This window comes from Ictidomys tridecemlineatus, chromosome 6, assembly GCF_052094955.1.
Source record: "Ictidomys tridecemlineatus isolate mIctTri1 chromosome 6, mIctTri1.hap1, whole genome shotgun sequence".
In the NCBI taxonomy this organism is placed as follows: domain Eukaryota; kingdom Metazoa; phylum Chordata; class Mammalia; order Rodentia; family Sciuridae; genus Ictidomys; species Ictidomys tridecemlineatus.
Window position 1 is genome coordinate 69,528,809 of NC_135482.1, and position 15,265 is coordinate 69,544,073.

Consider the following 15,265-nt stretch of genomic DNA (forward strand, 5'->3'; position numbering starts at 1 on the left):
CTTTGTGAAGGTGATGATAAATGATAAATTCTTCTACAATTATAGTATATATTTGTTTGCTTGTGTATTATCCACTTTAGATTGTGAGCTTCAGGGGTCATTGATCTTTTTTGCTTGTCAGTTACCATATTTCCAATTCTTAGAACAGTGCCTAGCACATGGTAGATGATAAGTTTATTTATGTAATGATAACAGTGGAGGTAGAAGTTAGATAATCTTTTAATTGGGAGTATGTTAGGCATATAACCTATGTTAGAATTATATATGAGTATGAAATATACTGGATATACCTATACTATATTTAAAGTGGATAAATAGTAATATTCAGGATAAAACATAATTAGTGTACTCCAAGTATTCAGTCCAAAAAGTAACAAAGACAAACTAAACATTAAAACACATGATAAATGTAAGACAGTAAAGGATTCTGTAAAATACCTATACAGAAATGTCTTTTCAAGGAAATTACACAAACAGAAATTTTTATTTTTTTAAAACTGCTATTCTGGAAGATGATTCTTTATTATATACTAATAGAGTTTATTAAAATTATCAGAAATCTACTACTTTGTCAGAAGACAACATGCTATGAAAGAGTCTTTTCAAAGAAACTACCTACATTATATTAAAATAAAAGACTAAAAGACGTTTACTATAATTTTAATGATTTGTATATTTGTAATATTAGTATTTAGAAGGATTAAGCTTTAAGAATATGATTATATCTAGGAAGGTGCCATTTTTCTGTTCCTTTAAAACAAAGCATTTCAAAGTGGACAAAGCTACAGCAGTGGACTTATAATTACTCTGAAGCATAGCATTTGTACTTGAAGATATAAGTAAATAGTTGTACTGTTTCAGTACATTTTTGGCTACAGTTGTGTGTTTTGCCACATACGTGTTTATAAGCTGCATACATACAAATTGTATGCAATTTTGCTCATCCACTTATCTTAGAGATTTAGGTGCTTAATCCTCAAGATGACAGGATGCTGTTTTTCTAATCTATATCATCATTTATACTTTGCATGAATTTTTTTGCTTGTCAGTTACCATATCTCCAGCTTCACTATGGGACACAACTCTGTATTTTTTCCCCTACAAATATGTTTTATTTTATTTTCACATCCACATTTTCCTTTCTTTCTTTAACTTCTGGATGATCTTTGATAAAGTTCTTCAAATTTGTGATGCCAAAAAATGTTTACAGGATACTTTCTCTTTTAAATATTTTGAGACAAATAATGCAATTTTTTTAACCCAACCAAGAAAAAGGAACACAAATGAAATGAGTCCAATTTAACGAAACAAGTAGTTACTGAATATATGTGTACAGACACATTGAGGTACTTTTCCAGTCATCTGCTATATACAAATATTAAATAGAAATGGTCACTGTTTGGGGCTTGTAGAAAAGATAAAATAAGTATAATAATAACTGTCATGCAAGATAGAATATTTTGAGTTTCTTAATAAATGAGAAAATTATTTGATTTTGAGAAAAAAAATATTGGAAACAGAGCAATTGTTTCCTCTTTGGCATCAAGGAAACTTTCTCAGGGTACCTAGCATTGGTTTTAGGAGTTTATTGAGCATGATGATATTATTGACAATTTGAGTTGCAGAAAAAGGAGACAAGCAGAAGACTTAAGTCTAAGTGCCTTATATGAAGTTTGAGCTTGACTCTGAAGAACTATTATTGAGAGAAGAATGATGAAAACGTATCTGACCAAAATTATATTTTGATCTGGTCCTATTTTTTTGAGCTCCAGACCTATATAGTCAACTACTTATTGGACAATTCCACTTGGAGGCCTAAAGGAAAATGCATTTCAAGGTGTTCAAGGTGTCCTAAACTGGGAACATGACTGCTTGCCCTGCCCCCTCCACCTTCCCCAGCAAGGTCTCCCTCTTCTATGTATATGATCGATCAAAATTTCCAAGGTGGAAATCTACATATCATCCCGATCCTTCTGTCATTTTAATATTCCAATTCAACAAGTCACTTAATGACACTGATTCTTTCTGCATAGTCTCTTTCTATGCATTGCCACAGTTGACACTCAGTACAGCAGTTTGTTTAAGAATACAAACTTGGCTCCTATCTTACTGACTGTGCTATTGGGAAAGTTATGCAATATTTCTATGATTCATTTTCCTAATTTACAAAATTAGGAATCCTTTGTACCTTCAAGTGTTGTTGTGACAATTAAATGAGTCATTATATGAAAAATACCCAGAATCCAGTAGGCAGCAACCACTATGTGAATCTGCTTTTGTTGTATGATCATCTCTTGCCTGGACTACTGAAACAGCCTACTCACTGATCTTCTAGCTTCAAATTCTAATCCTTTTCCAAAAAGAAGTCTAAGGACTCATTCTAAAATGAAAATCTATTTTTTCGTTTCTCTAAATTAACATTTTACTGCCTTTATAATAAAGTTAAAATTTCTTAATATGACCTTTATCAGGGCCTGAGTGCCACTTCACCTATGTGGCTGCCTGCTGCCTACTCTGCTCTCTCAGTAGACATTTATTTCACCAGTATTTCTGTTTCTCAAACTCATCTTGATAGCTCAAAACTTTAGGCCTTCAAACAGACTCAAAACACACTAAATCACTCTTTATCTTCTCTTTTCAATGGATAAATCTTATTTATAGTATAATTGCCAAACTTAGGGAATATATAGATAGGAGAAAGATCCAGAAGAAGCTATCAATGTATTAAGAAACAAATAAGAAAAAATTATCAAGGAGAGGAAGTAAGCTGTGCCAAATGCTGCTGCTAAATCAAGCTAGAGAAAAACTGAGACTTAACCAATGGATTTAGCAACATTATTTCTTCAGTAGTCACTCACTAAATAGATTATCAATATTTATAAAATTGTAATTTTCACATATCATTATAGGTTTTCAAAAGTAAAAGCCATTTAGATGTGAAAACTCCAATACTCAATATCACTTATCAATTTAGGAAATTTTCTGCCTTGTGAAACCCAGTTTAGATAACAAGTGTAAAAAAAAAAAAAAAGTGAGTGTAAACTAATACAAATCCTGTTGGAGAGCAGGAGGTCAGAAAATAGCTCATTATGGTACTTCTGCCTATACATTTTTCCAGATATGAAAACACAGGCCAACCCTTCTGAGCAACATTTTACTCTATTTTTTATTATAAATGTGCTTAAGAACACACATTCTTTGTGTGCCTGGACATCTCTTCTTTGTCTTTTGCAGAAAACTCAAGGTCTCTTAGTGCCTTTTCAGAGGAAAAAAAACTGCATTACTTTGTCTCACAGCTTGTATTTTAAACATCAAGAAAATGAAATGATTGCAAAAATTCAGCCATTACCATTAGTGGGATAACATTTTTACAGTAGATATTTAAAAGGTTATGCATTAACATGTATCTGTAGAGCTTGTGGTCAAAGAGGTCGAATTATTATGGTTAATGTTTTTTTCTGCTTACTATAACTTCTAACTCTATGAGTATCAAATGGAGACAAAGATCAAGTCATCAAATATACCACATCATTCTGAGTAGACCAAATACAGAGCTAATTTATAAAATTTCATTTTCATTACAAAGAGATATTTCCTTGGATCTGAAAAATATATATATTATAATTAATTTTTTAAAAGTATGTCTAAATGCTGGCTAACAGTTCTCTTTTTGTTTGTTGTCACAAACAGCACTATTCTCACTGTATTAATAGCAACAGTTTCAGCCTTTGTTCTAATTTGTTGGTCTTGTTGAAATGAGAACTAATATAAATCAAGGTAAATACAGAGAAAATATATCCCATGGCTTATTTTCAGGAACAAATTTATAACAGAACTCTAATATTTAAGAATTTAAATGTGGTCAAGATATAATTTTGACTGATCTAATTCTTCAATTAATGTTGAAATCAAATCATTTAAGAAAAATATTTACTAAATTCCATCTTTAAAATCTCCATGGAAAATCAGTGTTTGGTTCCCCTAGTTAAATCTATACATTTCATCTTCTAACCTGCTTTCCCTACCATGATTTAATTCTTTCTCTCTTGACCTTTACTTAGAGGAAACTGATGAAATGGGAAATCACTGCTTACTGCCACTCATAAAATCTCTCTGAAATATATTTTGGCTTGTGACCTTTAAATTGTGGGGTAAATAATATGAATCACATCTTCTCTTATAGTCCTGATCTGTGGGTCGAGATATGTTTGCTTTTCATCTGTATGAAAATGCTCTAGCCTGTGATTGCCATGAAGCAGGTGAGGTTAGGTGAAGAATGGGCAGTTAGTCAGGGGATAAAGTGGTAATATGAGATGGAAAGTTAAGACAGAGTGGATTCTTTTGAAGGAGATTGTAATCACTGATGGTCATTTGCCTTTCATGGGTGAGTAGAGGATCTAAAGACAGTGTCAGAATAGCTGGTCTATAAAGAAAGAACACTTGGGCAAAACACTGGAAGGAGCTTACATTAGGGTGGTATAGCTGTGAGAATAGAATTTGAAATTGAATAAAATGCCTCAGGGGTCCTATGACATTTCTCTACAACTAAGAAGGGATGTCTATGAGTACCAGCTTAACATTGGGGATGATATCCCTTTTAGAATTTCTGCTACCATGCTGTTTTGTATGATAAATTGAGTTATATTCTTACTTTCAAAAATATTAATGTTTCATAAAGCCTAATGGTATTTACAGAGATAAAAATTTGAAGTTTTAGCCAATGTTATCTGGTTTTTAAAATCAAATGTTGATAATATTTTCCTGGGAAATCCCCAGGTCATTCACAATGCTTTAGACAGCCTTTAATAGGAGATGCATACCAGTAAGGTGAAAATTAATTTACAGTTAAATGCTTTATGTCAGGAGGCAACTTGCCTGATTGAAATGATTTGAAACAGCATATTCTAAGCATACTGCATGCTGCTTCTTCTTGGCTATAGATATAGATGAATGTGGGACTGGAAGGCACAGCTGTGCCAATGATACCATTTGCTTCAACTTGGATGGTGGATATGATTGTCGGTGTCCTCATGGAAAGAATTGCACTGGGGACTGCATCCATGATGGAAAAGTCAAACACAATGGTCAGATTTGGGTGTTGGAAAATGACCGTTGCTCTGTGTGTTCATGTCAGGTTAGTATAAATAAATCTGCATTTATTTTAATTGTACAGTTCAATTAGTCTTAATAAATGAATACATCCATTTAACCACCATCACAATTAATATTATTGAACATTCTAGTAACCCAGATGTTGCCTGTATCCCTTCCTGGTTAATCCTGTACACACAAAGGCAAACTCACCTTCTATTTCTTATAGATAAAATTAATACTTTCTAGAGCCTCCTATAAATGGAATCACAAGATACATTCTCTTTCTGTCTGACTTCTTTATTTCAACATTGCGTTCTTTGAGATTGGTTCAGTTGTTACATATATCTCTTCTATTATATTGCTGAACAAAAGTCCATTGTGTCATACTACTGCAATGTGTTTATCTTCACATAGTTATAAGATTTTATTACTATGTTCATTTTTCCATAGTCAAAATATCATGTTTGAGTGAGTACATAAATGAAACCAGAATAGACAAGCTATGACCCAAGGGTGAAAAATATCGATTTGGACTATATTTCAATTTTAGAAAGGTATTTTGTTATATGTACCAGTTTATAATAGAGACTTAAATTATAGTTAAATGAATAATACTATGTACTAGAGACTCGATAAGCATGAAGGAAATTGATAATAGTGTATACAAAAACATAAGGTTTAAAATATTGCAGATATTTAGCAATATGTGAAACCTAGTTATCAAATACTTGCCTTCTCACAAAACAAAATTTAGATAGTATTCAAATTACTATACTAATACACAAGTATGTGAATATTTATACACCTGTACACTCATTTATATGTATATAAGGACCATACAGGGGTTATCATTCCAATTACTTCTGGAAAATTTCTTTCTGGTCAAGTCATTTGAGGAGGAGTATGTAGAAAGGAAATTGGAAGTCCTCCAGCTTGGGTAATTTCTACATGTTAGCTACAAGATGGAATTTTAAAGAAACTATATTGTGTTTAGTAAACTGTGTGAATTATTTCATCCTCCATGTGATGTTAGTACACTGAGAAATGGAGGGTTTCGTATGCTTATTTTTCCCTTCCCATACAGAACGGGTTCGTTATGTGTCGACGGATGGTTTGTGATTGTGAGAATCCCACAGTTGATCTTTTTTGCTGCCCTGAATGTGATCCAAGGCTTAGCAGTCAGTGCCTCCATCAAAATGGGGAAACCTTATACAACAGTGGTGATACCTGGGTCCAGAATTGCCAACAGTGCCGCTGCCTGGTAAGTTTAGGTACATGAAATGGAGAGAAAGCTTACGCCTGGAAGCTAAGCGAAAAGCAGTCCTGTCCTTGCTGTCTACCATTAGCCAGTACCTGGCTGTAGTATTGGCAGTTTCAAAAAATGAGCTTGGTCAGGATGATAAAATGGTGGACCAGAGAAGAACATTCTTTGTTAGAAGTGGCACATTACATTGTGCATTCTTTTTTCTGAGAGTGGTGTCTTTCAGATGTATTTCCAAGTCTCAAAGAAAGAAAAGAGTCCTGCTTCCCTCATCCCACCTAGTTTATGCTTACTTAAAGACAATTGTGGGTAGCACAATAGCAAATGTGAAAAAATAAAACATTCTTTTTCCACACAGAGATTTTGTTAATCCATTTCTTCATTTCTCACAGTTAAAAAGGCAAAAACAAAAATCAACATTCTTTTCCTTATGAAGTTTGTTGCTGTCAGTGCTATTCTGTAGGCACCTTCTTTTGTACATACTATGAATATGAAATAAATACATAAAGAATTGAATTTTAAAATAAGGTTTGTGAAATTTTCCTGGAAACAAAAAGTAAAGACTTGATAAAGAAAACACTGACTTTTTTCAGTTGAGCAAATGTTTTGTTTCTAATTATGTAAAAGAAAAGGAAAATTGCTCTACATGTCTTTGTAGTAGACAGTTTCACAGAAGAGGCTACTTTTAAACTTATAGCTAATTTCCTATTTGTGTGAGGATATTTTTGAGGCAATGATTTTTTTTTGTTACTTCCTTTTTATTATCTCAACCCAAAAATCAATTGAAAGAGCAAGGTCAGTTTCTGCGCCTGAAGGCTGCTTTCATCTCGAATGTCATGAGATTTGGAATCATGAAGAAAATAGGAAACAGGTGGGAATCATGTTTTTAAAAAGATACAATTTACACAATTTTCCCATGTGGAATAAAAAAGACTGAAGAAGTCAGTTCCTAGGTTTTGGGGATTTTCATGTTGTTTGTTTTGGTTTGGGTTTTTTTTGTTGTTGTTTGTTTTGCAGGATTTGAGGAGTGGCTCAAAGTCCTTACACTGAGAAACACATAAATGAACATGAAAATTGTCAAATTCCTTTCATTTTTTTGTTCATTTTAGTAAATAGACAAAGCTTTCTCTATGAGAAAGGAATACATGAGACGTTAGAAGAAAAAAGATCAAAAAAATAAAAATGTCACCTCATGATCAGAAAGTTAAATGGAAGCATTCTTCCACAGTAAACAGTTTTTCTTTGTCAGGGAAAAGAAAGGGGCATGAAATTTTTATTTTTTTAAGAGAAATGGTTGTTGATTTTGCTTTATTATTGTTATTTTTTAATCCTTGAAAAGTGCTTATAAACCTAGCTTCAGGATAGATCTCATCACTCTGAGAGGGCTTTTGTAGATTCCTTGTAAGATTCACTGGCTTTAAAGGTCTAAATGTAAAATTCAATCAAATAAATTGAGTATTCAATAAACACTGTGTTCCCCTCCTTCTTCTCTGCCTCCTTCCAATTTTCTTCCTTCCTCTCCATATGGTCCTTACTCATCTGTTTTTCTTTTAGCAAGGGGAAGTTGACTGTTGGCCCCTGCCTTGCCCAGATGTGGAGTGTGAATTCAGTGTCCTTCCAGAGAATGAATGCTGCCCACGCTGTGTCACCGACCCTTGCCAGGCAGACACCATCCGCAATGACATCACCAAAACTTGCCTGGATGAGATGAATGTGGTTCGCTTCACTGGGTCCTCTTGGATCAAACATGGCACTGAGTGTACTCTCTGCCAGTGCAAGGTAAATCCCATTAAATTCAGGTACTGAAAGTACTTTGCCAGCAGCACCCAAGGCTCAGAGGTACTAGTGTGCTTAACCTGAACAATGGGAAGTATTTTTTTCCCTATTTGTTATTCAAACAGAGGTGGGAGGAGTGCAGCTCAGGTTTATTAGAACCAAGGCTGACTTTCTCACGCATCCTCCAATGTATATTCAGGGAGAAGGAGAGTGAATGGACTGAACCCAGAATGATCAGTAGAAACACCCTACTTACACTGTCCTAATGTATCAAACTGTACACATCTTTAAAACAACGACAAAGCACACTACATGTTTCTTCTGTCATGTTAGAAAACAATATTATATTGATTTGTATATAGTTTTTTACAAGGTCTGTAAAATATATTGACAAAGTAGATACATTGCATTTTCTAAAGTAGAAATCAATATGGCAAAAATGGGCATGTTTCTTGGTTTGTTATGGTCAATTACATTGAATTGAAGAGTTTAAGATCTGTGTTTACCATATTCCTTCCGTTGGTGAGAAATCAGTATATAGATTTTTCTCTTCTCATAGGAAAATAGAGCATTATACCTTTTACTTGAGTGAAAGCAAAAAGTGGATAACAGGCAAAGTAGAAGGAATTTATGGATAGTGACCAAGTTGAAAGCATTCTGATTGTTATTCCTATAAAATTGAATGGCTTTGTACTTCATATTTATAATTTTGGGAACAACACTGAAACTAAATAATATAAAGGCTTATCAATAACAAAAAGCAAAAACACCAGATTTTTGCAACATTTCATATCTATATCTGCTCTGGTTTGTGAGAATTTTCATCTTGTGAAGTTTTCAATACAGCAATTTAATTCAAATTTACTTGATATAAATTCTTATTAAGGTAGCTTGATGTAATGGAACCAAGAAATATAAAATTATTTAGGACTGAAGATATTTTTTTCCTCTTTCATACCCAAATCTCTTGCTCTTTTAATCATATAATATATCAGTCAAGATTTTTGATTGATCATTTACTGCTGTTTTCTGAAAGCACACCAGCAAACTTGAAGGAATCCGGTACAATAATTTACTAATAATGTATCTGCAGTGTTTCTTTTTAAATATATGTTTAGCATGAGTACACTTAATAGTACATATCTCAAAACTTCAGTGCTAGTGTCCAAACAGGGAATTCTTTCTGACATTTAATTACTGAATAGAATTGGGTCCTTCCTCACCCTTATCTAACTGTACAGAGTAGTGACAACAAAAATATATGCCACATGATAGAAGGAGATGTATATATAGTTCAGATGGGTACTTTTAGTAAGTAAAATGCATTCAAGTAACAGGCAGTAAACATTAGTATGTTTTCTTAGGTAAAGAGCATGAATAAGCCTGCTATTCACGACTTTATAAACAACTGCTAGAAACTTTTGACTGTTAGTAGAAATGTGTTCCAGAAAATGTATTTTGATAGTAAAATTATTTCTTCTTGTCACATGGTGCTGATCTTAGATGTAATATTTGAGGTCATTTGCCTTATTAAATGAGTTATAACAGAAAGTTCAATTTTACCAAATTTAGCCCAAATATTCATTTTATTACATCTATTTTGTGTTATTTTAAAAATGAAGTGTATGCAAAACAAGTGTTAGGTATGGCTTGGAGGTAAGCATTCTTCACAATTCAGTGTTTCCAGAGCACATTACCTCCCCATTCCACCCTACTTTGAGTTATTCATTTTTAGTCAGTAAATAAATGTCAAAGCTGAAAACATTCTAATTGGATTATTGTTGCTGTAAAATTTAATTTAGTGGCTTTAGTATTTCATTGTTTTAATTTTGGAATCAACTCTAAAACTAAATAAATAATCTCAAAGCCTAACAACAGTGTGGGCATTATGCTGGTACCTGAGATGTAATGATCAGCATTCCTGGAAATAATTGTCTAGAGTGATCCTATGCAGGTTATTTGAATTTAAATTAGTGAAAATTAAACAAATTTAAAATATAGTTTCTCAGTCACACTGGCCATGTTCAGTTGCTCAATAGCCACATGTGGCTACTAGCTATAATATTAGACAGTACGTGTAGAGAACATTTCTGTCATCACAGGGGTCCTGTTTGACAAGAGTAGGTCTAGAGGTCAAGAACATGGTTTGAAAATCAGGATATCTGGAGTCAAAGCATAGTCAGCAATTTTAATTATATGATTTCAGGAGACCTGCTTCAATTTCTCTGTGGTTTAGCTTGCTTACCTGAAAAATGTGAATAATAGTAGTACCCGGAAGTAATAGTATCTACTTGAGATGGTTGCTATAAGAATTAAGTGAAATATCCACACGGGAAATTTCATAGCCAACACATTGAAAGTATTCAATAAATGTGGGTTTCTACATGAACTAAATGTATATTTATAAAGTCATGACACAGATGAAGACAACATTACAACTGTGATAGAAGGTCTGTAGGAAAGATTTACTGTACTTAGAGGCTATACAGTTACAAGGAATAAATACCTCTTAAAGTAAGGCAACATCAGGAGTTACCTGTGGAAAACAGGGTAAGATTTTTCCCTTTCACCTTTTTGAAGGTATCTTCAAATTTAATTTTCTAAGGTTAAAAAATGCATCTTTCACTCAAAAGTTGAACTCCTGAGTCAAAAATAATTAATAAGGTTACCTTTCTCTAAATCTCATAAGAGAAGCATCCTTTTAATTGGTCATAGAGTTTTGAGCTTCAGACAACAAAGAGGATTATCCAGGTGAGAAATAAGAAGAGGGAGATATTACAAGTCCTGTTCCTTTAATAAATCATCACTCAGCAGGAAACTTTTCAAATTGGAAACCAGGGGATGTCTTTGACTCCTAAGGAGACTGTGATATAATACTGAAACAAGTGAGTTATGGTAGAAAATGCAGTGTAATAAGAATAAAGTTCCTGACTTCCTAAATGTTACCTTAATGTATCAAAAACTGCAAAATTGAAGTTGTGAAAGTGGATCTCTGCACTAATATTAGAATAAATAACTAGACCTAAGAACCAAATTCATAAACAGGAAAAATTATAATAAAGTTTCAATATATGATCAGGACTGCTTTGAAAAGATTATTCCATAAATATTTGAATGACTGGATAACAACTTATGGGAAATAATTTGATATAATGTGTTATATTAAAACAAAATCCATGAATAAGGTGTTAAGCATTAAAAATAAATCAAAACAAATAAAATAATTTTATATCAATCAAATTTCTAAAAGACAGATGCCTTTTCTAACTTCAATATGATAAAATATACCTCAAAGAAAGCTTAGATCTTCTATAGCAATCAATATTTAGCAAAGAAAAAGAATCTAGAGACTGGAAAAATATTTTCATCAGATTTAATTAGTTTCTTTTTAGACTAAAAACAAAAAAAAACATTTATTTCCCTATAAATAAAATAGCAAAGGATGAATAAACATTTCACTAAAAAAAATAGCTATTAACATAAAAGGAACTCATTTAACCTTTAAGTAATTTAAACTTAAATGTAGACTAGCTGAATAAATCATTATATTAATATACTATAGTAAAAAAGAAAAGGGCCACAATAATCTCTAGTGCTGACAGAGCTGTACTTTGAATTGTTATATTATACGCTATTCTTGTCATTGAAAAATACATGTCAACAGCCATACCCCCATCCATTGCAATTTCAGTTTTGAGGGCCTAGCCTAACAAAAAAATCTGAAATCTAAACTATAGAATTATATATGCATAGCAATATTGATCTCAATATTATTTGGCATGCAAAACAATGCCAGAATTTTCAAAATAAACATGATTAGATCAATCATAGTAATTCTATATGATGCAATTTTGATATTACATATTATAATACATATGTATCAAATGTATTGATTATATAATTATATATCCTAAATTATATTTACATGATACTGTGATATTATATGATACTTTGATATTATTTGATACTATTATATAATACTATGATATTATGATACTATGATATTATATACTATAAGATATATAAGATATTATTTAATCACCAAAGTAACATGGTGCTTATAATTACCCATTAAGATAAATATGATATATAATCACATATGTACTTTGACTATAATAAGGTTGAAAATAAAGGGGTATGAAATTGGATTCTACTAAATTATTGATAGTAGTATATATTTTATACAGATACCAGGGGATATGGAGATAGATAGATAGATAGATAGATATACTTAAAATTAAAAGCTGTCTCCTAAATTTGATTTGTAGAGTTTAGTATGAAAAGAGCAAAAACAACTTTAGCAATAAATATATACAGAAATGGCAGGGTCATAAGGAAGCTTATTTTACTGTGTCACAATGTAAAAATAATTGCTATTTAAAATTAGCATTGATAATGAGTGATAATATTCCTTGTAGTCAGGCTGTTTTGTGAGTCACTATTCCAGTTTTTATAAAGATATTATTTATTACAGTGAAATTCACAGTTACATATATAATTTAATGATTTTGATAAATCAAAGTATGTAATGTATTCAACACTCTAGAGAGTGCCTTTTTGCCCTGTTTCAGGTAATACTTTCAACAGAAAACCTCAATTTTATTTCATAATGATAGATTCATTTTGCCTGTTTTAAAATTCCAAATAAAAGAATCACATGGTATGTACCCTTTTATGTTTTTTGTCTAAATTATCTTAGCTAATCCTCCTTCTGGACTTGAAATCAATTTTTTTTTTTGGTATTTCACTTAGTGATGTAGTATATTGTTTTAGACCTGCTAATTTTTAAAATTTTAGAGTATGTGTGTATGTGTGATGCTTGAGATTGAACCTATAGTCTAGGACATGGTAGGCAAACACTCTACCATTTAGCCACTCTACCCCTGTCCCTGGTTTTACAGTTGAAGTACATTTTTAATCGATAATGTACACTTAGTCCTTAGCTTTTTATCCAGTGTGCAACAGGTCTTTTAACTGAGGTGTTCAGGCTACATAGGTTTAATGTAATTTTTGACTCTGAGCATTCGAGGGCAATTATTTTGCCATTAGTCTCTACTTGTTCAGTGTATTCTCCATGCTCTTATTTGTTCATTCTTGCCTTTCTTTTTTAAAAACTTTAAAAATTTTTGTCAATTTTAATTTTTTTTAATTTTAAATTACAACAACTAATTATTTTGTTTTTCTAGAAATTACTATATATCATTAACATCACATTAAAACCATATTTAATATTATACTATTAATAGAAAATATAAGAACTTTTCAATATTATAGCACAAAGGCTGATTCTATAATAACATGTACTTTACAACTCTGTACATTGTAATACTTACAATCCTATATTACTTTTGCTTTAATCAGTCATACATCTTTCAAGGAAATTAAGGGAAGAAAATTGTTGTACTTTATACCTATCCACATATTTACCACTTCTGATGTTCTTCATTTCTTCTTAAATATTATATAGAGTCCATCTGCTCATTTCTCTTCAGCTTGAATAAAATCCTTTAGTATCTTCTATATTGCAAGCTAGCAGTAACAAATTCTTTTAACTTTAATTTGTCTGAAAATTTCTTTATTTTTGAAAGATTTTTTTTTACTGGATATAGAAATCAGGATTTATAGATTTGTTTCCAGCCATTTAGGTGATAACTCTAGTTTTCCAGTATCCATTGTTTTGATTCAGCCATCATTTGTATCTTTGTTCCCTTGTATAGAAAATGTCTTTTTTCCCTTCTGTCTCTTTTCAAATTCTCTTTGGTTTTTAATAGTTTGATTATTACATGATGGTTTAATTTTCCTAAAAGACACAAAAAACTATTTTATTTCTGTTTTTTCTCTTTGTCTTATAGATTTGTCTTATAGATTTAGTATGTCTATGGCCTTGTCCTCAATTTTACTTTCTTCTGCCATCTCTAATCTGTTGTTAAGAGTGTCTAATTAATTTTTTTATCTCAGACATTCCACTTTTCAGTTCCAGAGTTTCCACTTAATTTCTTTTATAGTTTAATTTACTTGCTGAGATTTATCATCTGTTCATTTATTGTAACCATTTTTTTAACATCTTTGAACATATTTATGATAGATAATTCCTAGTCTTCATCTACTGGTTACATCTGAGTCATCTTTGGATAAGTTACAATTCATTATTTTTCTATCAATTAGGAGCCGCATTCTCCTGGTTTTCTTCACATGTCTATTAATTTTAATAGTATATGGATATTGTGGAGGATATGTTCCTCTGAAGACTGTTTTAGTTCTAGCAGGTTTTAAATCACTGGTTAATCACCTTGTACTACAAGAACTTGGCTTTATATTAGTTAGGTATGACTACTCCAAATTTACCTTTAGTTTTAGGGTGAATATATTACTCTTGAGATACATTACTTCTTCTTATGGCCTGTTAGGGTTTTCAGCAAAAAAATGACTTTTCTATCAATCTTTTCTAACTTGGTAGGACATACATTTCAAGCACTGCTACCTATAATGTGAGCAGAATCTAAAATCTCTGCTTGATTTTTTTCAAATTCTCAGCTAGGGGTCTCTTATTGTCTCTTTAAAGTCTCCTCAGTAAGTCAGCCAAGAATTTGAGGAAATTATATATTGACTTGTCCCTTACTATATATATTTCTCTCTCAATTTTGAGCCACTCTGCTCGTCCAGAAGCTTTCCTCTGATGTCTCTGGCCTATAAGATTGTGGCTTTCTGTTTGAGTTATAGTTCTCAATCTGTACAGACTAGGGAGTACCCTAAGGGAAGGTGCCAAGTAAAATGATTTTCACACAGTACATTTCCTTTCTTTCAAGGTTGAAATCTATTTACTGTTTGCTTGCCACTTTCCATTGGTTTCAACTGTGTTTTTATATTTTGTCCACTCTTCATATTTGTTATGTATAGGAGGATTAGCCTTACGTTAGAAATTATGCCCTTACTAAAATTGAACTGCAGTGGGCTCTTTTGTTAGTGTTTCATGATGATCTCTGATTCTCTAATTAAGACAGTGCCAATGATCTGGATTGTAGAGCATCTGTCCTATAAGTAGCAGCACATATTGATAAGGAATAAGAAAAACATTCCTGGAAGATTTTGGAAAATAAACAGTTTCTTCCAAAAAGCAGGTTTATGGGAGCAAGA

General features: G+C 31.9%; 1 protein-coding gene across 2 annotated transcripts in view; it reads left to right on the forward strand.

The window, feature by feature from the left end:
* Nell2 (neural EGFL like 2) overlaps positions 1-15,265 on the forward strand; it is a 360,268-nt gene that overhangs the window by 341,502 nt on the left and 3,501 nt on the right. For both annotated transcript variants that reach the window (XM_078014849.1, XM_078014850.1), the window contains exons 18-20: positions 4,941-5,134; positions 6,179-6,355; positions 7,910-8,134. In XM_078014849.1, coding sequence (XP_077870975.1) covers positions 4,941-5,134; positions 6,179-6,355; positions 7,910-8,134 — 596 coding nt within the window. The remainder of the gene's footprint in view (positions 1-4,940; positions 5,135-6,178; positions 6,356-7,909; positions 8,135-15,265) is intronic.